The sequence below is a fragment of the Antechinus flavipes genome, chromosome 2, assembly GCF_016432865.1.
Source record: "Antechinus flavipes isolate AdamAnt ecotype Samford, QLD, Australia chromosome 2, AdamAnt_v2, whole genome shotgun sequence".
NCBI lineage: Eukaryota > Metazoa > Chordata > Mammalia > Dasyuromorphia > Dasyuridae > Antechinus > Antechinus flavipes.
Window position 1 is genome coordinate 145,396,091 of NC_067399.1, and position 24,628 is coordinate 145,420,718.

The 24,628-nt window shown below is 35.5% G+C and overlaps 1 protein-coding gene across 1 annotated transcript in view; it reads left to right on the forward strand.

Annotated features, from left to right (window-relative positions):
- Window positions 1-24,628, forward strand: part of KIF13B (kinesin family member 13B) — a 249,415-nt gene that overhangs the window by 173,832 nt on the left and 50,955 nt on the right. The window contains exons 25-35 of the mRNA XM_051975736.1: window positions 36-182; window positions 1,533-1,562; window positions 4,434-4,533; window positions 5,036-5,162; window positions 5,910-5,965; window positions 7,814-7,938; window positions 9,751-9,927; window positions 12,042-12,134; window positions 18,354-18,506; window positions 19,253-19,330; window positions 20,080-20,133. Coding sequence (XP_051831696.1) covers window positions 36-182; window positions 1,533-1,562; window positions 4,434-4,533; window positions 5,036-5,162; window positions 5,910-5,965; window positions 7,814-7,938; window positions 9,751-9,927; window positions 12,042-12,134; window positions 18,354-18,506; window positions 19,253-19,330; window positions 20,080-20,133 — 1,140 coding nt within the window. The remainder of the gene's footprint in view (window positions 1-35; window positions 183-1,532; window positions 1,563-4,433; window positions 4,534-5,035; window positions 5,163-5,909; window positions 5,966-7,813; window positions 7,939-9,750; window positions 9,928-12,041; window positions 12,135-18,353; window positions 18,507-19,252; window positions 19,331-20,079; window positions 20,134-24,628) is intronic.

The window sequence follows — 24,628 nt, forward strand, 5'->3', positions numbered from 1 at the left end:
GTATCCTTGATTATTTTAAATTGTCTCTGACATAGGGGCAGTCACGACGAATTCAGGTTGAAGTGAAGTCTGTGCAGGAGTCTGGAACTTTGCCACTAATGGAGGAATCCATAATATCTGTTGGCGTAGGATGTGTAAAAATAAGACCTCTGCGATCCCCAAAGACTCATGAGATTTTCCATGTAAGTGCCATTGAGTTGTAATGTTCTCATTGGAAAAATAGTCAAAAAAATCCGGGCAAGGTCATCACTAGAACATCTTAGAAAATTTTCTTTCTGAGGATGATTCTATCAATATATGTTCTTATTTTCCTTAAATATCTTTTATGAAATCAATTTGCTAGACTATATAGAGACTCATAGAGAATAGTGGCAGGATGAGAGTTAAAACATTTCCATAGTCAGAAACCCTAATAGTGATTAGTCTTGTCAGATCTCCCTAACCCAGTGCATCTGCCTCCTACTGGATTATTCAAGCTAATTTCCAGTAGGCACTTAATTTCCTCTAGTGGGTGAGGATATAAACCCAGCGGGAAAAAAATGCCATACAGGTTTCTGGAGAAAGCCTGATAAGTGTTCCATATCTTCTTGTAAGAAGCTCAAACATTTAATTCAGAGCATCAGGAAATAAAAAAATCCTTAAGGACCTAAGAGAAAAGTAAATGAATCAAACCATAAAATTTATTAACTTAACTTTAAAAAGAAATAAAATATGTGAAAAGATTGAGACTCAGATCAGGGAAAGAAAAAGTTGAGACTTCATTTTTGAGCAATACTATATAAAATAACATTTCTAAGTTTCATTTTTTTGATGACAGTGGGAATTAGATAATAGCTTATCCTTAATCAGTCACTTGTCTGCCAAAATTCCAAAAAAACATGAGAGAGCCTGTATCATAATAGACTGAGGCCCTATCATTACCTTGATAACTTGGGAATATTCTGGGAAATTCTGGGAAAGCAATGACATGGACCACATATGTCTATGCAGAATCAGCCCAATCACTGCAACCCCACTAGAACCTTTTTCCTGTTCTCAGTCTCTCCAGCCTTCCTTGTCCACTTTGGGCCCAGAGGAGTTGGTTTCTTACCCTACTTTCTCTTTTCAGCTTAGTGGGTAGGAAGCATCTGAAATAAGAAGTGCTTTTAAAGATGGGATGAACTTTAAGATATGAAGGCTTTGAAAAGTTTTATCTTTATGGTTTGTGCATACATTCACAATTTTTGGTCCTAAAACACATTCTGATTTTTTTTTTGCTTTTTTTCACTTTAACTTCTCTCAATTGACTGAATTTGGTCAGTGCCTTTCAGTTAAAAGATAGGCTTGCAAAACCAACTTGATAATATATACTTTAAGAGGGTTGAAAGTTAGTGTACTCATTTTTTTAAATACCTTATTGAATAACTCAGCTTTTTAATCCTCATGATCCCCTTAGGCCATAAATAAGAAGGCCATCCTTTTATAGATAAAGCAAATTTCAGATTTTGATAGTTTTTCGTTTTCTTTCTTTTTTTTATTTCATATTTCTTTAGGAGGAAGATGATGACATGGACAGCTATCAGGTAAACTCTACACACTATTTCTATTATCAAAATGTATTATTTTCAAATACACAATTATACAGTATTAGATGCTATGTAAAGACAAGTATGTTGTACACTTGGGACTCATTAGATTAAATAATAAGTTAATTCAAGATTCATTTGTTCTTTTGGTATTTTTTTGCTTTTTGAACTGAGCAAACTTTTTATCCTATTAAAGATGTCTTGGGTCCCAGAAAATGGGATGGGAGCGAGGAGGGAAAATAACTTTGAGCTTTTAAATTGTTTCAGATTAAATTTTTTTTCAATTAAGAACCATTTTCCTTCTTTCCTTTTTTGTGCTCCTCCCCTCTCACAGCCCAAAAAGAAAAAAACCTTGTAACTGATATGCATAGTCAAGCAAAAAACATATTGGCCGTAGCCAAAAATATGTATCCCATTAAGCTTATTTATTCCATCACCTCTCTACCAGGATACATGCTTCAGTAGTTCTCTGGAATTATAATTGATCATTGAGAGCAGGTGGCACTTAAAACCATCTTATTCATACTCAAAAAATGACTCCAAAAGTAAACTCAGTTTAATCCTTTTAATGTAATGGGGAAGATCAAAAATTATATTTCTTAAACCTCCTTGATTATAATAGCCAGGGAGGAGTAGCCAGGATTTTCACTGCTAGAGGTCCTTGTACTGTTAGACAGGGAAGTTTTGTCTTTTTGCCCTCTTATTCTTTCAAAATTTCATTACTTAGTTCTTCCCATTTTGCCAAAATCATAAGTTTCCTGGCAAATCCCCTCTTGTCAGGAAGGAATTTTATTTCCCTCTCTTTTCCCTGCTTGAGCTTTGGTTCAGCTCTTTTCTGCTTTTAGTTAGTTAATTTCAACTAGCACTAGAACCCAAGTCAACCAATCATCATCTCCCTCTGTTCCGAGACTCCAGGGTACCAAGTGCATCAGGAAATATAAAATCTGCATTATCTTTTCAAACAGCCTAAGAATTAGAGTGTTTTGAGCATAATAAGTGTCCTCTGTTGAATAACTGAGTAAAATTTTTACTAATCTTAGAAATAATCAAATTTGTAAGTCACTGACATATGGAACTTTTCTAACTTGCTGAAATCAGTTCACTAATAAAATGGCATGGATGAAAGAGGTTTTGTTTTTCTTCTTTAAACACTATTAAAACTTTATTAAGTACCTAATATATGGCACACACTTTGCTAAGTATGGGGATGCAAAGAAAAGTGAAAACAGTGCCTGCTCTGCAGGAACTCACAATTTTAATAGGTGGAGACAGTATCCAAACACCTAGATGCAGACTAAATAATCTCAAAGGGAGGGTAGGTACATGGAGAATGATTTATTCTATTTAGTGTCCTGTAACCTATTATGGTATGACTGAGCAAGTGCTCTGGTTAATTAAGTGTTTGTTTCACAATAGTTACTGTTCATGGATTACTAAAATTACAATATTATAAAATGTACTTTAAATTCAGATTAAGTATATTTTAATATTTCATAATTGAGAAGGCATTTTCAGGTGCTTGTTAACATTTAATGTGATTATTTTGAATTTACTGTAGTTATCTTAGCAAAGTATAAATGTGCTTTATTATTTGAGATTTCCATGGTCAAGAAAATTTCATATAAGTCAGCATGTATTATATTATATTATATTTATCCTTTCTTCCATCTCCATATTTCTAATACTATTGCTCTGAGCAAACTTACTAAAAATTTATATTATCTTGTACAAAAGCTATATTTTAGTGTGTTAATTACTATGAGTTTCTCTGACATGAAAATTGCTTATCACAAGATTTTATAAATCACTTATAAATTTGATTATTTCTAAGATTAGAAAATTTTCTATCCAGTTATATGTACATACTATAAGGGAAGGAAACTAATGAGTTCCTTAGATGAATATAATTCCTTTTCTCTCCACAGAGATTATAATGCTGAAAAAGTGTAATCTTGCCTAAAATGGAGCAATTATTTAGTACTAAAAAAATTTTGCTTAACTAAAAAAAAAAAAAAAATATTGGCATCTTTTACCCTCAAGATTTGTCAAGATGTGGTTTTAATTGTCTTTAGGTAGTAAGTTGTTTTGGGGAGGCTATTTTTCTCATTCACTTCAAATAGTGATGTTATGTATATAGAACAAAGTGGCTAAAATTAGTGAGATATTCCTAGAATGGAAGTTCCTAGAATGCTTAGAGCTACTCATTGTGGCCAAAGTCAGCCTCCTGTCCAAGACAATAATTTTTTCTGCAACATGCCTGAAAAATAAGCATCTGATTTCTGCTTCAGTCTTAATCACACTTTTCACAGCCTAAGAAAGTACAGCATTGTGTGGTTTGGGCTAGTGAATTGATTTGGTAAAAGACATTAAGGACAAAATATATTAGAAGATTTGGAGATTCTAAAAAGCTTGAAGCCCTGTCTTTTGTATCGTTAGACAATTGACCTTGGTCCCAAAAGAATACTCCATGGGGACAAATCTTGGTATCTCTTTCAATACTATAACTTCTTAGATGCTTTGGTTTGACTAAGGCTGAAAAAATATGTGGACTGGAATCAGAGAAGCTGATGTGGTAAAGTAGAAAAAACTTAAGTATTCCAAATCGGGAAATGAGGGTTATAGTATCTCTAACAAAATTCTCTAGGTTTCTCCAGACTTCAGAAGCTCCCTTGTCTGTAAATTGAAGCACTGGGATGAGCTGCTGCCTTCTAGCTCTAACGTTCTATGAGTCATGGGTGGGCATAAAGACTAGAACATTGTACAAGGGATCACGTTTTCAGTACCTTCTGCCTCAGGGAAAATAAACTAGCTTCCGCTAGAAAACTTTGCCTAGAATCATATTCACTCTGATTTATCTTGTCTTTTCAGGACAGGGATTTGGAGAGACTACGTCGAAAATGGTTGAACACATTAACCAAACGTCAAGAATATTTGGATCAACAATTACAAAAACTTGTCAGTAAGCCTGGTAAGAAAAGCACATTTAGGGATATTTTCCTCATAGATGGTATTATTCCCCCTTGTAACTCTTCATATGAAGACTCAGATAAATGAAAGAACTTGGAACAAATAGGGCTATCTTTGTTTTATTTGTACCATACCCTTTTACTGATAGCCACTCAGTCTGCAATCACTTGCCTGTTTTTCAAATAAAATGATAAATTTTTAAAGTTTAAATAAAGTTTTCACCTTTCTGGTTAGGAATATACCCTTTCAAAAGTAGATTTTTCCCCTGAAGCAACTCTAGAAAAGTATCATAATTACAGTCCTCTGTGTCAAAGAGACATCTGTCTTGTACAAGTTCTCCAACTTGGAAACCTTCCATGAGCTGAAGAAGTCCTCTCTGAGAGGGCATATTTGAGCTTCTCATATCTGTCCTGGCTGGCTTCCTTGTGAAGGAGAAGGTGGTTTGTGCCTCAAGAAAAGGCCTGTGAGATTGGCATTTTTGACATTCTCTCCTGATGTTCCAGATAAAACAGAAGATGATGCTGACAGGGAAGCTCAGCTTCTAGAAATGAGGTTGACTTTAACTGAGGAAAGGAATGCTGTCATGGTTCCATCTGCTGGCAGTGGCATCCCTGGGGCTCCAGCGGAATGGTAAGAACCGAACAATGTACCCCTCAAAACCCTGAATGTTATAAAATATTTTCTCATGATTCCTGCCTTTGGGATTTCTGCCACTGCTTTCTCAAAGTGTCAAAGCAAGTATGGACTGGAAAAGTTGTTTAAATTTTGGGACTGGGATTGTCTTAGGTTGAATAACTTTAACCTAAAAATGTTTTTATTAAATAATTCTGCTATTGACCAGAGTAATTAAGACCTTCTGAGAATGTGAATCAATATTTAGTACCACTCCACTTAGCTTTAAAAAATTAGTTAATATGTTAATTACTGAGTTCATTCACTTAAAAGCTTGCTTGGTCGTAATAAAATTATGTCTCTAGGAGCTTTTAGTTTGGGGAAAGCTTAAACTGTTGAGTCAGCAGATAATCTGTGGCCTTTTAGAAATGGTTAAATTAAAACATATGAAAATCTCTCTGAATTTGTATAAAAGAATGAGTAATGGAAAGAGCTCTTATTATAAGAAGACACATGTTTCTTATAAGAGCAGGTTCTCTCAGAGGATATGAAAATTACATAGCCATGAGCTGGTGAAAAGGAAGAAGCAGTTCCCCTGAGGTTCTTGCAGTATCAGTAATGGTAAATTATTGTAAAAACCAACATTCAAAGTTACCTCTGACCTGACCTGCAATAGCACTGGATGGTTTCTAGGTTTATGTCCTAAAGGACCTGCTGCTCATTAAATCAACTTCATTTAAAATAACATCTTCTCTTACACTATAGGACCCCAGTGCTTGGCATGGAAACTCATATTCCTGTTATCTTTCTTGACTTGAGTGGTAAGTTTGATGGTTTTGAGAGTCTGTTTTTCATGGGGTAATGAGGTGGTCAAGTAGATGATGATTAACAATAGCTTTAAGATTTATAAAAATGCTTTACGTTTGTTATCTCATTTGACCTTATAAATCTTATTATTACGATGGAATATTATTATCATTACGATGGAATATTATTATCATTTTGTAGATGATGACACTGAGGCTCATAGAAATTATAAATTGTCCATGGCAGGATTCAACCCAAGGACTCTCCTAACCATTACACTACAGATGTTGCATTTAGTGGTTAACTCACAAAGTATAAAATTATATAAAATTGTAATCATTAAGGTAGAAGCAGTCAAAGGCACAGCAAGTGTCCTTATGCTCAAGAAAAGGTTTTTTTTTTCCTTTCCCTAAACAGTATTATGCTTGTTAGCATAAAAAAAAAATCTTCTGTTGGTTCCTCTGTGCCCTCTTCTCATATTTCCATCTGCTACAACTCCCAGTAATGCGTATCTTGCTCCCTTGTCAGCTGATAGTGTGATGTGGGTTATGCTCTCAGGATCTTTTCCTGTTTAACACTTTAGAATAGATATTTGAAAAAGAGTTTCTGTATTTGTCTTCTCACTTCAAAAGGGCTACTAACCATCTGCATTTACATAACACTTTTCCTTTTCACACTGCTCTGTGAGCATTAACTAATTAGTCTTCACATTGTTCTTGTGAGTTGTTATACTGTTTACCAAGAACTATAATTTCTGGTTTGAAATAGGCTGTTTTTAATTCAAAGTAAAAATGATTTTTCACAAAAATATTTCTGCAAAATAAAAAGGTGGAATGGAATTTTTGAAAAGTTGAAAATTATTTTTAAGATCAGCGGTTAAAGTTAAACTAAACCTGTCCCTCCAAAAAGTACATTTTGAAAGGAAGTTTTATGGTGTTTTTAGTTATGTAGAACTAAGCAATTTGATTACACTTAGTAATTTTTTTCCCCAAAGAGCTCTGTGATAATTACTATAACAAAGTATTTTTTAGCACCATATACCACTCCTAAATTAGAAGGGGAGAAGAGCATTTTGTAGACTCTACCTTCAGTTTGGCTTAATTTGAGGAATATTTGCACCTGGACAATTTAGTATCCTCTTAGGTTTCTAAGGATGAATTTGGCTTGATTCTTAGATTAGGAAATTCCTTATAAGGAGGGGAAGTGGTAACCTCCTCCAAAGGAAGAAAATAAAGTATTGATGATCATGGGTCAATAAAACTCAGTTTAGTACAGAAATTTTCTGATGTGATCAGAGCTATTTCATCTTCCTCTGGAAACCATATATTGTTGTATTTCCATAAGCCCAGAAAGACAGTACAAGGTGAATAGAGGCTATAGAAAATCTACTCTACTTAGAGTAGTCTACAGCTTTTCTGTGATTCTAGAGATTCAGGCTATATTTTTTATTGGTATTAGGAGAACTGTTTTCCCAAACTCATTTGACCAGTTGTCTATTATGCAAGACCACACTATCAGATGAGGTCCCACTCTCCTCCCATCCCAGTTCCTTCTGTATATTTCCTCAAATTCAGAATTTAAGTGCAACAGTTAAGGGCAGTGACCTTGGGTTTCTGGTGTTTTTAGGGTCTCAGTTGCCTGCTTAATCTTTGAAAAGGGAGTATTTCCTGAAGGCAGGAGAGTGGACCAAATGATCTTTTGAGGCCCTTTTTCCATATCTGATATCAGGATTTTAGAGAAGAGATTGAAGGAAAATTAAAGTAGAAAACTATAGATTAATTTCATTGTTTTTTTTTTTTTAGCTGAAACAAGTGTTACCTTTTTCACTGATTTCTTTATTTAATAGTGGTTCTTTGTTTTAGCTGATGATTTTAGCTCACAGGATAATCTTGATGACCCAGAACCTGCAGGATGGGATGCTACTCTCACTGGTGAAGAAGAGGAAGAGTTTTTTGAACTACAGATTGTAAAACATCATGAAGGAGAGGTAAAAAAAAAAAAAAAAAGGCACAGTAAGGTCAAATAAGTAGTAGTTTCATTTCATTATCCTATAAGGCTCCTAAGGGAAACTGCTAGATTAACATATGCCAGGGCTCTCAGAATATATGGTTGAAAGCTCCTTTTTTGAAGTTGTAGGAAGAATAGAGCTTGACCATCAAATTAAATTTAGTCAATTCTTGATTTTCTGCACCAGTGAAGGGGGAGTGGAGTGAATGTCAGTAATTGAAATCAGCAAATGATCTACTCAGCTTGGTCTGGCCATGGCCTGCTCCCGTGAGAATTAGGAGAGTCCACTGTTTACCTGTAGAAAACTGATGTAGGTAGGAGACAAGGTCCTTGACCTAGGAAACATGAATTTCTTTGCTTCCCAGGCTGAGTGGTCATACTTGCTCTCAGAGGTAGGGATTCTGTGTATAACTTATTAAACTAATTGGAAGGAAATCTTGCCCCAGGAAGCACTCCACTATTAGGGCAAGATTTTTTACTGTGGTGCCTTAGCAGGAGTGGTCCTTCACCAAGGTCTCTGGCAGAATCCCCCAGCTGCTGCTTTGGGCCCAAGTTAATGGCCCTGATTTCTTGTCCCCAGTCATAATTGTCATGGAAAAACTTAAAATTGGGTACAATTCAGAAATATGATTCTTGTAACTCCTTCAACAAGGTAAGTATAGACATTACTGGACTCATTTCACAGATAATGAGGCTGAGGCTCAGGTAGATTTAAAAGAATTATCCACAATAATTCCGTGTCAGAGTTGGAATTCACATCAAGGTCTTTCTGATGCCCAGTCTAGTACTCTATACTTTGTTTGCCATAGTGCTATCTCCCTTCTCATACCAAAATAGCTTGCTTTCCTGGCTCCTTTTCTTGTTGTTTTTTTTCTCTCCTTATTTATGGCATAATAATTCAGCCCCCGAGAGTAAGGTGCTTCTTCACACTAGAATTGTGGGCTATTTAATCTAGTTTATCACAAGTGATTTGCCACTGCTTTCAGTTGTAATTTTTTGCTCATAGTTCAGGTCAACTTTTTTTTTTTGCTTATAGTCTTCTCACTCTCCTCTTCTTTTTTTCCTGGTATTTATTAATCATCCCTACTCAAAATGAAAAGTCTTATGTCCTGAACTTAAATGAAAGAAATAAGGCTGTAGATAAGAATTTAGTAAAAGTGAAAATGGTCTTAGCTTTTTACTTTTTCACATCACTGATGTTTCCTACTGTTAAATGAATACTCACATTAGTTAAGTTAAATTGGGAAAAGCAGTGAATTTTTGTGCTGGTTTGTTTGATTCTATTTAAAAGTCTAATCCACCATAAGTAGGCATTTTCAGTAGCTAGTTTAATTTATCATAAACTTGTACCCATAGATTCTCTTAGCATCTCCTGCATCAGGATCTTTTCGCTAGCCTACAATGTAAATAATCCATCTAAAATTCTGTTGATTTTTAACCTGACCCTAGAGGCGTAGGTTTATTTTCCTTTCCCAGTCTAAGTTACAGCTAGCCCAACTCCTACCGAGTCATCCCCTTTCATCACCTCTCACCCTTTACACTGTTTTTTGGAGGAGGAAGGGAAGGAGGTGAAAGAGAGACAGAGAGATAGAGAGGAACAGAGAGGTAGACAGAGATAAAGAGAGGAACAGAGAAAGAGCGACAGAGAGAGAGAGAGATTAATTTAAGGAAAAGGTTAATGTTGGGCAGGGACATGTGCTTACATGTTACAAGATAGAGTTCCCTTAGAGATTTCATGTGTATTTTTTCATTCAGAAGAGGAAAAACATTGTTTTCTCTTTGTTCTCTCTAGGCAAGAGCAGAAGCCTCCTGGGACTCTGCCGTACATAACTGTCCACAGCTTAGCAAAGGAGCCACAGCAGATGAAAGAGTGTTTCTGATTGTGAGGGTGACAGTCCAGCTCAGCCATCCTGCTGAAATGCAGCTGGTTCTCCGCAAACGCATTTGTGTCAGTGTTCATGGCCGCCAGGTGAGTCAAACTCCAGGTGGAGATGTGATTTGAATCAAAAGAACAGTTCTAGGATGGATCCACACAACACATTCCCCGGCTCCCTCTCCAGAGAGGGCTGGTGATGTCGTGAGCTGCCAGCAGCCATTCTTCTCTCTATCCCAACACCACGTTTTCCTCCCTTTCTGCTAAGCCCTCACAGGTTTATTCTCACTCTGGTCTTGTGGCCAACTCATAGAAGAGGTGAGTCTCTTTTCTGATGCCTTAGACTTCTGTGAGAGGAAAGCCAGGGATCTTTATTGTGCCCAGGGCATCCCAACCCAAACAGCTCTCTAAGAGGTGACTGATTTCTCCTCTGTTATTATGCTTCTTCCTTTCCCATTATTATCTCTGCTGGGGGAAAAAGAAGGAAAGATTTGTTTAAGCATTTACAACTCGTCATGTGCCTGGCCTGCCAGAGGGCTGCGTTTTCAAGATTAGTATGGGAGCTTTTATATCCTGCTTCACTTTTTTCTTAGGTTTTTCAGGGAACAAAAGGAAACTAAACCCCTGACAGATTAAAAATAATAATAATAATTCATTTAAAAGAGCAGTGTCACGGTTGACAGACCACCAGATGTAATCTCCACCCCTAAAAATTAATCTTTAGTTCTAAATGTCACACTGATATCAATCTTTGAAATGAAAACTGGCTGTAATGCTATTAAAATTGTCGCTCTTTAGCTTGGCAATACAGCATCAATAAATTCCAGGTCATAGGGTCAGTTGTAGCTATATATGTTGTACCACCCATTTGCCTGCCCTGTCTCTCCTTATTAGCCTGGAAGGGATTGCTATAAAAAGATCCAGTTTCTGTTTCAGTTCTAGAGATCCGAAGTGCCAGGCACTGGTATCTTGGCCCATCTGCTCCCCAGGTCAGTACATTACCAGAAACTGGTTATGAAATAGATTGTTGTGGAGCAACCAAGCTGTCATTCCTTTTGGGTAGAAGGACTAAGTAGGAATTCCTATATTTTCCTCCTGTTCTTTTTATTCAGAGCTACTTTGAGCATACATTTTTCCATTTCTGGAAATATAATGAATGTTAATTTTGAACAAGACGAGCCTTTCTTTGTGATGCTGGTACAAATAGGCCTCTTGCATTCCATTTAAGTAAAGAATGGAAGAAATACGATGGCAGTAGCTTTTTAATAGAATGCAAAATGCAATAACTGTTTGTGGGTTTTGTGTTGGTGACTTAACTACTACTGATCCTGTTCAAGAACATGAAGCCTTGAAATAGTATCTTTATATGTAGAGAAACTGATTTGTTTAAAAAAATGTAATTAACTGAGGAAGGAAAAATGCTTTGGTCAGTAGGTTTATATCCTGGTGTATTATTAAACTTGACAGTTTCATGCTTCTCTTAGAAATGTTACTCCAGCGGAGTCATTTTATACCTGTTTTTTCCTTCATTTTCTTCCCCCAAACCACCAAGTCATCAATATTAGTTAAAAATGCTTTCATTTCAATCTTTATCTCTATTTTTATCTTATTTTTAGACTTATTTATTTTAACTATATTCTACACTCATCCCTGACCTCTTTAAGAATGTATGCTACTAGCAGTATTTTCAAATGAGTCATCTATGCATTAATTCAACAGTTCAATTCTTAACTGTGCAAAGAGCACAGTCAGCATAAACAATGGCCATGTACTCATAAATCATTTTTCATACTGATCCTACTTTGGTCAAGAATTTAATGACCGGTCTTGTCAATATTCATGGCACAAGATGTCCATCGTGCTGGAGGGAAAAACCGAGAAGGAAAGTGTAAGATTACAAGCTCTCACTAGAATCTTGCTTAGGAGGTTGTTTTCCTACAGTAGTATTCTTTATCTTGTAAGCCAATTAGTTACCTCATATGAGGATGCCTAGGACAGGGTCTCAGCTTTTGTTCATACAACCTCTATTAGACAAGATAGCTCCAAAATAAAATAGAAGAAATGATAAAATGGACTCTTCTGGGGAAATAAAGTAACCTAATGATGTATAGTTAATGTGCATTCCATCCTTTACGTTGTATGATTAAGAACTATAACTACAATTTGGTCAGGTAGGAAAAACCTGTACCTCCCATTTTATTTCCCATTAGGGTTTTGCTCAGAGTCTGCTAAAAAAGATGTCTCATCGAAGTTCCATTCCTGGCTGTGGAGTCACCTTTGAAATTGTCTCCAATATCCCAGAGGTGAGCAATCATATAAAGTATAAATTTACCAGATGCTTAAAGGAAATCATAATAAGTAGTAATAAATCATAAAATCAAAAGGTCAAGTGTGTCTGAAAAAAATCTAAGAGAAATCAGTTAACAAAATCGTTAATTACTTACTTTGTGCCAAGCATATAGTAAATACTTTTTATCCTAAGTGCTGAGGGGGAAAAAAGTGGGGGGAAAAATGTGCTTTCAAGCAGCTTCCATCCTAATGGGAAAAACAATGTATATATAATTAGGGACATACAAGACACATCCAGCATTGTTGTGAAAGTAATATTATAGAGAGAAGCATTAATATTGGGGGGGGTTAGATGGGGGAGAAAACAGGAAGAAGATTATGGAAAAAGTGACATTTAACCTGATTCTGAAAAGAAGCCAGAGGTTCCAAGAGATGAAGAAGAAAAAACAAAAGCATTTAAAAAGGGAGGATGATTAGTTTTGGAATAGACTATCATACGTCCAAGGAAGAACAAGTGGGCCAGGATGGCTGGATTATAGAATCCATGGAGGAGAATTGAGAGTAAGAAGACTAAAATGTGTCCTATTGTGATGAAGTTTTAAAATGCCAAACAAATGTACTTATATTTCATTATAGAAACTTGATGTTTATTGGGCAGCTAGGTGATACACTGGATAGAGCAATGCTATTGCAACCAGAAAGACCCATCTTTAAATCTGATCTCACACACTTATAATTGTGTGACCTGGGGAAGACATTTAACCGTGTTACTTTTTAAAATATTTTATTTACACTTTAATATATTTAACATGTATAAGACTATCTGCCATCTAGGGGAAGGGGGTGGAAGGAGATAAGGGAAAAGTTAGAAAAGAAGTGAGTGTAAGGGACAATTTTGTAAAAAAAAAATTACCCATCCATATGTTCTGTCAATAAAAAGCTACAATTAAAAAAAATTATTTAAAAAAACAGAAAAGGAAAACAAAATAAAATAGAACATTATCATGTGTCCAGTAGAATATCAGGGAGGACTCAAAATATATAACAGTAAATTACCAGTTTAAGAAAGGATATATAATAGAAGAAATTATATTCATAAGTGGCCATCTTTACTTCCTTGTAGGTTGTTCTTTTTTCTCTGGTGCACACTTTTTTTTTTTACTTTATTCTTTTTTCCCTCTTTCATTCCACTGCCTCCTTCCCCCACTTCTCCTGAGCAGGCTATAGTTAAGCAAGGATATTTTTATGTATACATATATGGACAGACAGACAGACAGACAGAGACACACACACACACACACACACACACACACACACACACACCCCTTTCTTATCCCTGCTAACTCTTTGCTTTAATTCTTCTCTTTAATTTGCCTTGCTGTTATTTAACCTTTTTTTTAAACCCATGATTTTCTCTCTTTTCTTCTTCCCCCACCCTTTGCTTCTCCCACTGCCCATCCCTTTCCCCTTATTTCTTTATAGGTTTTGGAGGATGCTATACCCTTCGTTATATATATATGTAATGTTGCCTATTTAACCCATTCCTGATGTGAGTAGGTTTTTAGAACTATGTGTTCTTCTCTCTTATCTAATGCCTCTATTCATCTTCTGCATTTCATCTGTATAAATCTTTTTTTTGAGCTACTCTATTACTGATGTCAGTCTTAAATAGATGGTATACAATCCATGTAAAAACATAAACAATTTGTTCATGTTAAGCTTCTTGAAATTGATCTTTGATATTGGCTGTTATTTGTTAAATTTTCTATTGAGTTCTGGTTTAAGTAATAGAAAGTCCTGAAAATCCTAGAAGTTCATTGAATGTCTATTTTTTCTCATTCAGTAATATGGATAACTTTGCTGGATATGATAATTTTTGGCCACAGGCCTAGTTCTTTTGATTGTAATATATGATTCCAGCAGTTGCAGTTTTATATTGTGACTGCTGCTAAGTCCTGTACAATTCTAATTGTAGCTCCAATGTATTTGGATTGTTTCCAATTCAATAATATTCATATGTATTTTCCATAAAGGATCTCTTTGAGATGGTGATCAGTAGATTTTTTTTTTTTTTAATATTTCTACTTTCCCCTCATGTTCTATCACTTCAGGACAATTTTCTTGTATTATTTTGTCAAGTTTCTGTTTTTGATCACAGCTTTCAGGTAGTCCAGTTATTCTTATATTTTCTCTTCTTAATCAGTTCTCTAGATCTTTTTTTTTCTTATATTTCACATTCTGTTATATATTTTTTTCATTTTTTTATATTCTGTTTTGTTATTTCTTGGTTTCTTCACTGACTTTCCTTTTCCTAATTCTTTGAGATTCTGTTTCTCCTTTTCTAGTTGGTTAACTTTTTTTTTCATAATCTTCTTGTTTTTCTTGAGTAGTTTTTAGTTTTCCCTCTCATTTGATTTTTATATTCTTTTATTCAATTCTTATATAAATTCTCTCTGGGCAGGGAACCATTTAACATTACACTTTGGGGTAGAAGAACCTAGTTTTTACTTCATTGTCTTCCTCTGAAGATGAATCCCAGTCTTCCCAGTTCCCATTGTAAGTTTCTATGGCTGAATTCTTCTTTGCTGGTTCTTTTTTTTTTTTTTTTAAATGAGAACTGCCAGTGTAAACTCTTCTAATCATGGAGTGAGGGGAGTGTCTCAAGCTTCCCTTCAGCTCTTCCCTTTAACCTGGAATCCCAAACCTAAAGCTTTCTCCTCCTGCAAGTGCCCACAGTGTCCCTGCTCCAGCGCTTCTGCACTCACAGGTCCCCAGCTCTGCAGCTTGGCTGGGCCTGGCATTCCTGATCAGCCAAGGTTGTCTTGCCAGACCTCCTACCCCCTCTGTACTCGGAGAGGTGAAAGTCTCTATGATCCAAGCCCCATTCTTCTTGGCGGGCCCCACTTGGTCTGCTCACCAGCCTGGGAGTTTCTTTGGATCTTCTTGGATTGTGTTAGAGGACCCTGTTCTGCCTCAAGTCGTCTTAATTTTTCACCAGACTCTGTTTGCCATGAGGTGCAGATTTTGTTCTTTTTGCGGGTTAAATCTGGAGAACTTGAAAATTTACTGGCCTACTCTGTTATCTTCCCCAGAATCCTCCAGTCTTATCTGCCTTCGTTTTCTCATCTAGAAAATGAGCTGGAGAAGGAAATGGTAAACAGTGTAGTTGTCTTTACCAAGAAAACACCTAATGGGGTCATGAATCAGGCTTGGCTGAAATGACTGACAACAGCAAGTGGTGTTGTTTGGTGGAGATTGGTTGATACCATGATCACAGCTGTGCTTTAAGAGTATCACTTTGGCCATTTTATGGTGGCTGAGCTAGAATGGGGAGAGGATAGATAAAGGAGACCAAGTAGAAACTTGTTGCAATGGTTTAGGTGAGAGATAATGTGGGTCTAGTCCAGGACGACAGCTATGTGAGTGGAAAGAAATAGACAGCTTTGAGAGGAGTTTAGGAAAAAGATTTGACCATTGAATAATTGTGTGGTGTTAGCGAGAATGGATAAAGGATGACCACAGGGATCTGAACCAGGATAAACTAGAAGGATCATGGTGCCCTTGAACAGTAATAGGTAAGTTTAGAAGAAGAAGAAGAGTTTAGGGGGAACTATAATGAATTATTTTAATATTTAATAATTAATAATTTTAATATTTTAATATGTTTAGTTTGGAAGGTCTTTGGGACAATTAGTTTGAGAATCAAGTATGCAGTTATTGATATAATCTTACATCTCAAAACTAAGACTTGGGCTAGATATAGATTTGGGAATCATTAGTCTAGTGAATATAATCTCATGATCTCATGAGAGCTGATAAGATGCCCCAGTGGAGATAGTATAGATAGAGCAATGAGTCTCAAAACTTTTTAGTCTCAGGGCTTCTTTATAAGCCCTCAAAAATTATGGAACATTTCTCAAAGAACTTTTGTTTATGCAGATTATATCTATCGATGTTAGCAGTTAAAGCATCTTAATATTATGAAAATTTTTTGACCTTACAGACCCCCTAAATGGATCTCGGGGATATGAGATCATACTTTGAGAATCATTGATATAAAGAAAAAAGAGCTCAGAAAAAGACAGGGAGAAAAAAAAAGTTCTGTTTCTTGTTGGTGTTTGTTGAAATTAAATATTTCTTTTGGAAAAACTAAATTCTCACCATTTCATGAAGAAGAATATAGATTTAATTAACAGCATTTCTCAGCAAAGAATTATATCTTTTGTTTGTTATCAAGAACTATATAACTTATGATTTCAAGAATCCTAATGCCATTTGCAAGAAATATGTTTAATGTTGATTAAAGTTTTTAATATTTGAGTAATTTTTATTTATTTTCTTCATGATCATCTTCTGGAAATGTAACATTAAATCTTTTTTGTACTGCTTAGGTTGTATAATTACATGATCTTCCATGATTCATAATAGCTTTCTATGTAATAGAATTGTGATATTCGGCTCTTTTCTAGAAAATCTCTTTGTTAAGGTTCCTATCTAGTCAAAATTAACTATTTAGCCCTACTCATTGTTATGCAGTCAGCCCTCTCAAACTGAGGTCCTCTTCTTTACTTTCCACATTGGCCCTTTCCATTGAAGTCTTAACCTTTTAAAAAATATTCTTGGATTGTTGTCACTTTTCTTGATTATTTATGAATTAAGAAACAACAACTTATCTTTATGCTTATACACTGATATTTTGAATCACCGTCTTTTTGCGTCTTCTTAAGACAGATTGTAAATGATGTAGAGTTCAGGTGTGACTAATAAAATTTTTACCGATATTATGCCATGTTTCATTTTTTTTCCTCACTTGAAGCTTTCCTTTTTTTAAAATTTTTATTCAAAATTGTTTTTATTCTTCACATAACATGGTTTTCAAAGGAAAGAATTGTGTGGGAAATTGCTTAAGGATAAATGGCATAGCTCTAACTGGCAAACTATGAATATTCAGCTTGTTATAAAATATGAATAGCCAAACCCCAGTTGGCAAACAATAATATTTCTCCATTATAAAATAGTGCAGATGAAAAAAGAGAGAAAAGTCCGAAGAAGTTATATTCTGATTTTAATTTTGTACGCTTATTTGTAAAATTGAAATGAAAAACCAAGTGAGAAAATAAATTTCATTACACCATGAAAGAGCTTTGGAAAAAAAGTTAAGATCTATATTGCAGCAACTCATAAAAACAAAATTTAGCACAATCAGTATAAAAAGGGCTTTTTTTTAAATTTGAGAAGGGTAGTATTTTATAATACACAAGTCAACATGCTAACATTGCAGAGCCAAAAATGAAGCATTTTCTATTCTCAAGGATCATTTTCATTCTTTTGGGAAAATTGTTCAACATTGCTCAAAAACTTTATGATTACATTATCCTTGTTTACCGAATTTAATCAAACAAGCTAGTACTTAAATAGAGGTACTTCCCAATTTATCAGCAGCAGTCTGGGAAATGTCTCTTGTATATGTGTAGCCAGCTGACATGCAAAGGAAAGGAAAGTTTTAACATGAAAACTTGGTGAGAAATGTTTTCTCTACGGCTCCCTGAAACTGATGGGAGAAGATGCATTCCAGAGCACACCTTGCTTGGAGCTTCAATCTCTCAGGGTGTGGGTGAATATTGAACCTGATCCTGCCTTGCTCCAGGCTCTACTTTTCTCTTTCCTGTCTAGCTTCCTTAATCACACTTCTCTTATCCCTTGGGCTTCCTCAATCCTCAGCATCTTTCCTTGCTCCTTTTGCCTTTGTGATGAAGAGCTAGATTCCACAAGATTTTTGCTGGTTGTGTATTATCATTTACAATTGCTGGTGGTTACTGAGCTGAATGCCATAAATCTACATACTTTGTAGTATGTGATACTATATAATGACAGGAATTAGCAGAATAATATTGTTGAAAATATATAGCATTTCAATGAAGTTTTCACGTGTGTGTGTGTATAGGTCATCTATATGTAGACAGTATAAAATATATAGCATTTCAATGACAGAATATAAATAAATTTTTGAGGCTATCCTGGGAACTTAAACACCAGTTATATAAATTCTTTCCTATGAAAATATATTTCAAATTACAAATAACTTAGAAGTGAGCTTCTTTGAAGATAATTCTGCTTAATATTAAGACTGTGTATGTGCTTATATCCCTCTTATTGTATAAGCTAAGAAGTTTTAAAAATAGTTTCTCCATTGGAGTTATTCATTTTAATAGAAAAAATTTTCCATTTTCCAGGATGCTCAGGGAGCAGAGGAACGAGAAGCATTAGCAAGAATGGCAGCTAATGTTGAAAATCCAGCCTCAGCAGACTCAGAGGCCTATATTGAAAAATATTTGCGAAGTGTCTTGGCTGTTGAAAACCTCCTTACTTTGGATCGTCTTCGTCAGGTCTGATGATGGAATAACCTAACTCAGTACTTCTTGCTGACTTTTTTTTTTTTTAACTGCCTGTAGGTCATGATTTTAATTACAATTGTTTAGCTGAATTAAATAACATTCACTTCAACTTGTCAGCCACTAAATCTGGAATATAGATTAAATTGGGAAAATTACTTCTGAGAGGATTGGGTAGAAAAGGAGGATTTCATTTATTCGTGTTAGAAAAGTGTTTTCAAATCTCTTTGAAAGGCAGTACTATTGCTGACCATATCCAAAATTTTTTAACAGGGTGCTTATCTTGACTAAACAGGAATATTCATTGCATAGTTAAGGTCCCTCAATTAAGTAGATTTTTAAAAATGTTTATTGAGTGGAATCAAATAAAGAAGATCTCTAGGTAATATTTAAACCTCATTTTAGCTAATAGTTTCAAGCCTTTTCACAGAACTACTAATAAAATGCAAAATGTAGCTTTCAGATTTTTTTTTTCTTCTGACCACTTTCTGATCAGTGAAATAGTCAAAACCTTGACAATGGGAGAGAAAAGAAGCATTAAATTGTTAAATTCTCAGACTACTTAATTGATTGCTAAATGGTTAAAAGTTGATTGTAATTAGGTATTTGGGCATATAAAGTAAGAGGCATTACTTAAATTATTTTGTATGCATTTGTATCTGGGATGGGTCAAAGGGAAAACTTGGTCCAAGCCATACTTCTGATTTGAATTTTTCTCATTATGGATTTATAATTCATAGGAAGTTGCTGTGAAGGAGCAGTTAACTGGAAAAGGAAAGTTGAATAGGAGGAGTATTAGCTCTCCAAATGTGAACCGAGTAAGTTCATTAATGTTCTTTACCTTTAAATTAAGGAACAGATAAAATGTGGAAGGGATGGAACATGAAATACCTTAGCAAAGGAACAGAGCTCCTGGTCCTTCTGGGTACACATGTCATGCTGAATGGGGTGTTTCCACCGTTGGTTCTTATTCTAGCTCTGTTATAATTATTCCTTTACTTCCAACCCCAAAGGGTGAGAGGGAAAGGCTTTATCAGCCATCAAGCAGTACAAAAGTGGAAGCAGTTTCATGTAGAGCCATTGCACCCTGTTTCTAATCTTGTCTCTTCTACTTGCTGTGTATCCAGCCTTTTCCATGAATCACTGTCTGGGACCAATAAAATTGTAGTCATTGAAAAGTGCCATACTCCCTGTCTTTTTACTACAACCTTAAGGACCATGGAACCTTTTCATTTAACTTGGAGCTAAAATGTCATATCTGTCTTATCTCTCCACATAAGAATGTAGCATCCTTGAGTGCTGGATTAAATTCTTTCTGTTTGTTTCCTTAGCATTTAGTTCAGTGCTTTGTATACAATAAACATTTAAGTTCTGCTTTTTCTCTCATTCACTCAAAGTTTATGATTTCAGCTTTCTTGCCATTTCCTCAACTGTAAAATGGTTTAAACTTGCTTATCTCTGTTATCTCCTTCAACTCTAATTTTTTATCAGCCCCAAATTTTTAATGAATATTAAGTTCACGTTCATATAAAAGCAATCTCTCATGGTGTTATTTTTATCTTTTCAGCTCTCTGGAAGCCGACAAGATCTTATTCCAACATACAGTCTAGGTAGTAACAAGGTAAGCATTGAATAATCCTTTTTTCCAGTAAGAGGATTACTTAGGAGATTTTAGAAAAATAAACCCATTTCTTTTTGAACCTTCATTACAAACATCACACACTTAATTTTCACATGCTAATTTCTTACCTTCCCCCAACCCTTTTTAATTCTCTTGTATATGCAGAGATGTAATGTGTATATGATAAAAAGGGGGCTGGATTTGCAGGTAGAAGACCTTGGTTAGGTTGAATCTCAACTCTAAAATGCATGAGTATTGCGACCTTGGATCACCTAACTTCTCTGAAATTTACTTTACTCATCTGTATAATGGGATAGTATTTTTTATACCTCAGAGGAATTTTGTGAGGATAAGTTGTAAAATGTGTGTGTGTGTGTGTGTGTGTGTGTGTGTGTATACGTGTACATATGTACACACATACATTTATTCTTTTTTTTTTTTTTTTAATGTGAACTGTTATGTCTTTCCTAGGAAAATGTTTATTTCTTTCTCATTTCCTACCACTCCATCATGAGCAGATCCTTCCAGATCTTTTTGTGATTGAGAAATAATTCTTTTTTATATGATCAATTCAAAATATCATATACTATTGTGTAATAGCAATAAGATAGTCAATTATGGTGTTTACAACAAAATAATTGTATCATGATGGAAAACTTAGGAGCAGAAATGAAATTATGCCTGAAAAACTATGCTAATTCATTAGTATATGTGTCTTTTAGTTTTTTGGACAAAAAAAAAATTGAGAATGAAGATACATGATGTTATGACGTTAGCTTGGAAGCTATTTGTGGGTGTAGGCATACTAAGACAGTTTTTCTTATAAAGAGTTAAATTATGATGGAAATTGTGATTTTTAAAATTTTTATTTAATATTTTATGAAACCGATTCATTATAATTGTTTTCCTTTTGTAATCCTATGTATTTTACCCATTTAAAGAGATTATTTTGAAAGGTGCATGGTGCATAAGTGACTGTCACTAAAAATGCTAAGAATGCTTGCTTTGCAGGAGAACAATCTCTGGAAGTTGTATAGTTTGTTTGATGCATGTCACCATTGTGTCTGTCATTTTGTGTTTTTCCAATTGAGTTTCTTGGTTTTCTCTAAGCTATCTATTACATAGGTTTACACTGTCAACTCACAATTACTTTCCCATTATTAATACAATCTGTTAAACATGTAAGAATTTCTCTATATATATTTCCACAATTATCATGATGCACACACACACACACACACACACACACACACACACAAATCACGTCAAAAAGGAAAAAAATGAGAAAGAAGAAATGCAAGCAAACAACAATAAAAAAGGTGAAAATACTATGTTGTGATACATACTCAGTTCCCACAATTCTTTCTCTGGGTGCAGATGGCTCTCTCATCACAAGACCGTTGAAACTGGCCTGAATCACCTTGTCCATTGAAAAGAGCCACGTGTCAAACCACCTTTTTCTAAGGAAGATTAGGAAATTTCTTTCTCCATTCAAGCCTATAAATTAAAAGATAATATCAGATAGTATTGATGAAAAGAAATCATCAAGAAACTCACCTTAGCAAAGGCAGAGAGTCATTTAAGTTGTCCAACTTGTTAAAATTTCCTTTGTTTTTCAGTTGTTTCAGTCTCATCCAATTCTTCATGACCACATTTAGAGCTTTTTTGGCAAAGATGCTGAACTGGTTTGCTATTTCTTTGTCCAGCTCATTTTACAGATAAGGAAACTGAGACAAATAGAGTCATACAATTAATAAGTGTCTGAGGCCAGATTTGAATGCAAGATGGGTCTTTCTGACTCCATGCCCAACACTCTATTCCCTGTGCCACCTTGCTGCTTCAGATTGCAAAAGGAGTTTGTTATTTATGTGATTGGATATGGAAGCAGAAGGCCTGGGTTTGAAACCTGATTAACGCTTTCTAACTGAGTAACTTTTTAATTCCTCAATTTCTTCATCTTTAAGACAGGGATAATGAGCCTATAAGACCATTTTCATAGGATTTTGTGAAGGGTACATGAGATCACTTCAGGTGCTGCATAAATATTAAGGAGCTATTATTAAATGACTATTATTATCATATCTCTGTAGACCTCCATTTCTTCATCTGTAAAGATAGTTTTACCTGTCCTGCTTTTTTCATAGCAGTGTGCTAACAAAATAATAATCTGTGAAATGCTTTGAAAACTTGGGAAGCACTAAATAGAAAATGCCCATGAGAATTAAAAAAAATGGAAAACATAATCTTTGGCCTAAAATAGTTCACTATTTTAATCATCCCTTCCTCTTTTCTGTTTCTTTTTTCTCTCTAAAAAGAGTGTTTTGTAGAGGGAATTGCCACTGGAGGTGGGGAGCTCCTTCTATCTGCCATGTTTTCCTACCTTCTGTCTTTGAGAAATAAAAGTATCCTTTATATATCCTTTCAGTAATAGGACATCTGAGGAGGTTTTCCTCCTTTGTCCCTGATCATCATTCTTCTCAATCATGGATCTCAGAAGCTGAAATTCTTACAAAGTAGTCTTGGTGGTATTACAGCTTATAGAACAGGCTGTGTAGTGGGCCACCCTCTACTATTGAGTATAGACACTCCTATTAGGCAGGATCAGGAAAAAACAATACAAGGGATATATTCTCAAGGTCTCTCTGAAGAACTTTAGAATTGATTGTGTAACATAGGAGACACTGGCACAGGATCTCCCTGTGTGGAGAAGGTACAGTGAGCAGAATGTGAGATGTAGGTTTAGAGAATCTAGCCCAGATGTTAAATGGACTGTTTGTGCCTGACTCATGGCAGAGCCGTCCCCACTTAGATTGCTCTGCTCAGACAGTCAGGCACAATGTAACTGGACTCCAAGGTAGTGGTGTCATTTTGATTCTCTGAGAATGAAGGATGACAACTAACACATCAAGGTAAAGTATGCTTTTCTGAACTTAAACTCGCCCTTCTCCCCATTAGAAAGGTTGATCTTCAGCCATCTCCAGTTTGGTTGGAAAATCTAGCACATTCCTAGGCCATGTGTTATATTAGCTCAGGTCAGAATGTGAAAAGATCACCTTTTCCTCTCACTTCTCCAAACATCCAAGCCCCCAGCCTCTTTGGTCTTTAGGCATTAGTTGTTTTCCTGGAGCAGAAGTGTCAGCGTGCCCAGGCACTAGCTCCTAAATGCTTCATGTAATTTATTTCAGGGTTCTCATATTACCCAAAAAGCAATTGAAATAGTTGATAAATGCTTACTTCTGTCCGGACTAAGGCATCCAAAGACCAAGCCCTTTTGGAATTCATTGGAAAAATATCGTGAGGCTCACAGCCTTAAAGTTAGCAATTCCCTTCTGTTTCCAAGAGTCTTAGTCATGGGTTGATTGGTGGTTTGCAATCCATCCATCATGTGGGGCCTGGGGAAAAATACCCTCTTTGCCTATTTTTTCAAGACACATTTTCTGAAACCGCTTTAGGTTGTATCTAGCCACTGCTTCAGGAAATCTTTTTGGGGATGGGGGGAGGGAACATTATCAGCCAGGATTGCTACCAACTGCCTTGAAATAGGACTTTATGAACCATTTAGCAAAAATGGTGATATTCACCAAATTTGACCTTCAGAAGGCATCCAAGCTGGTTCAGATAAAATGTGACAATTATTAGAAGTGGTTTTAATAGACCTAGAACCGTCTATGTGAATCACAGGGTGTCTACTACTCAACCTACTTCAATCTTTAAGAGGTTCTTGAATTCAGTGTTGAAAGTTCTGTTGGATAAGGAGATGGTAATTTGTTTCAAAGATACCTTAATGAACTTCCTGGATCTTAGATCTCATAAGATCAAATTGTCCCAGCCAACTATTTGCCAAACATGAAAGACTCTCAGGAATTCAGGGCCATTTTACTCTGGACAACTCTCTGCTGAAAAAGACTTCCTTGGCTGGATGGGATAATGTCACTGCAAATTTTCTCCTTCATGGTGTCTCTTGCCAATCTGTTGAAACTTGCCAAGGCTTTTGAGTGGGCCTAAGAAGTAGAGGAGAATACATTTGATGACCCGAATAACCAGTTTACTCCAGCACCTTCATTTAACTGGATTCAATGAAACAATTCTTTCTATTTTTGATGTTACCCACCTCGCTACTTTACTTACATTTCTCAACCTTGTGTGTTGTTCTTCCATAAATAAGGCAAAAAGGACCCGGGAGTAGGAGCTGCTGACAATTGGTTGAGCTGTGTTTGAGATGGAGAGACCTCATATGAATATCTCATCTTTTCCTACTCTAGCTAAAATCACTGAGAGCTTATATAGCTCAATACACAGGCTGCCCTGTAAGTTGATGAACATCTGGTAGTTCGATCCATGTCAGATCCCCTTTGTATTTTTTTTCAGTAGTTCCTCTTTTGCTGTTCTTTATGTTGCTGGGTGTAGCAGTTTGTGGGCAGATATTCTTAATGTGGTAGTGCTAGATCTGGGTTTGAATCTTGCTTTGCCTACTTGCAGCCTGTGTGATCTTAGA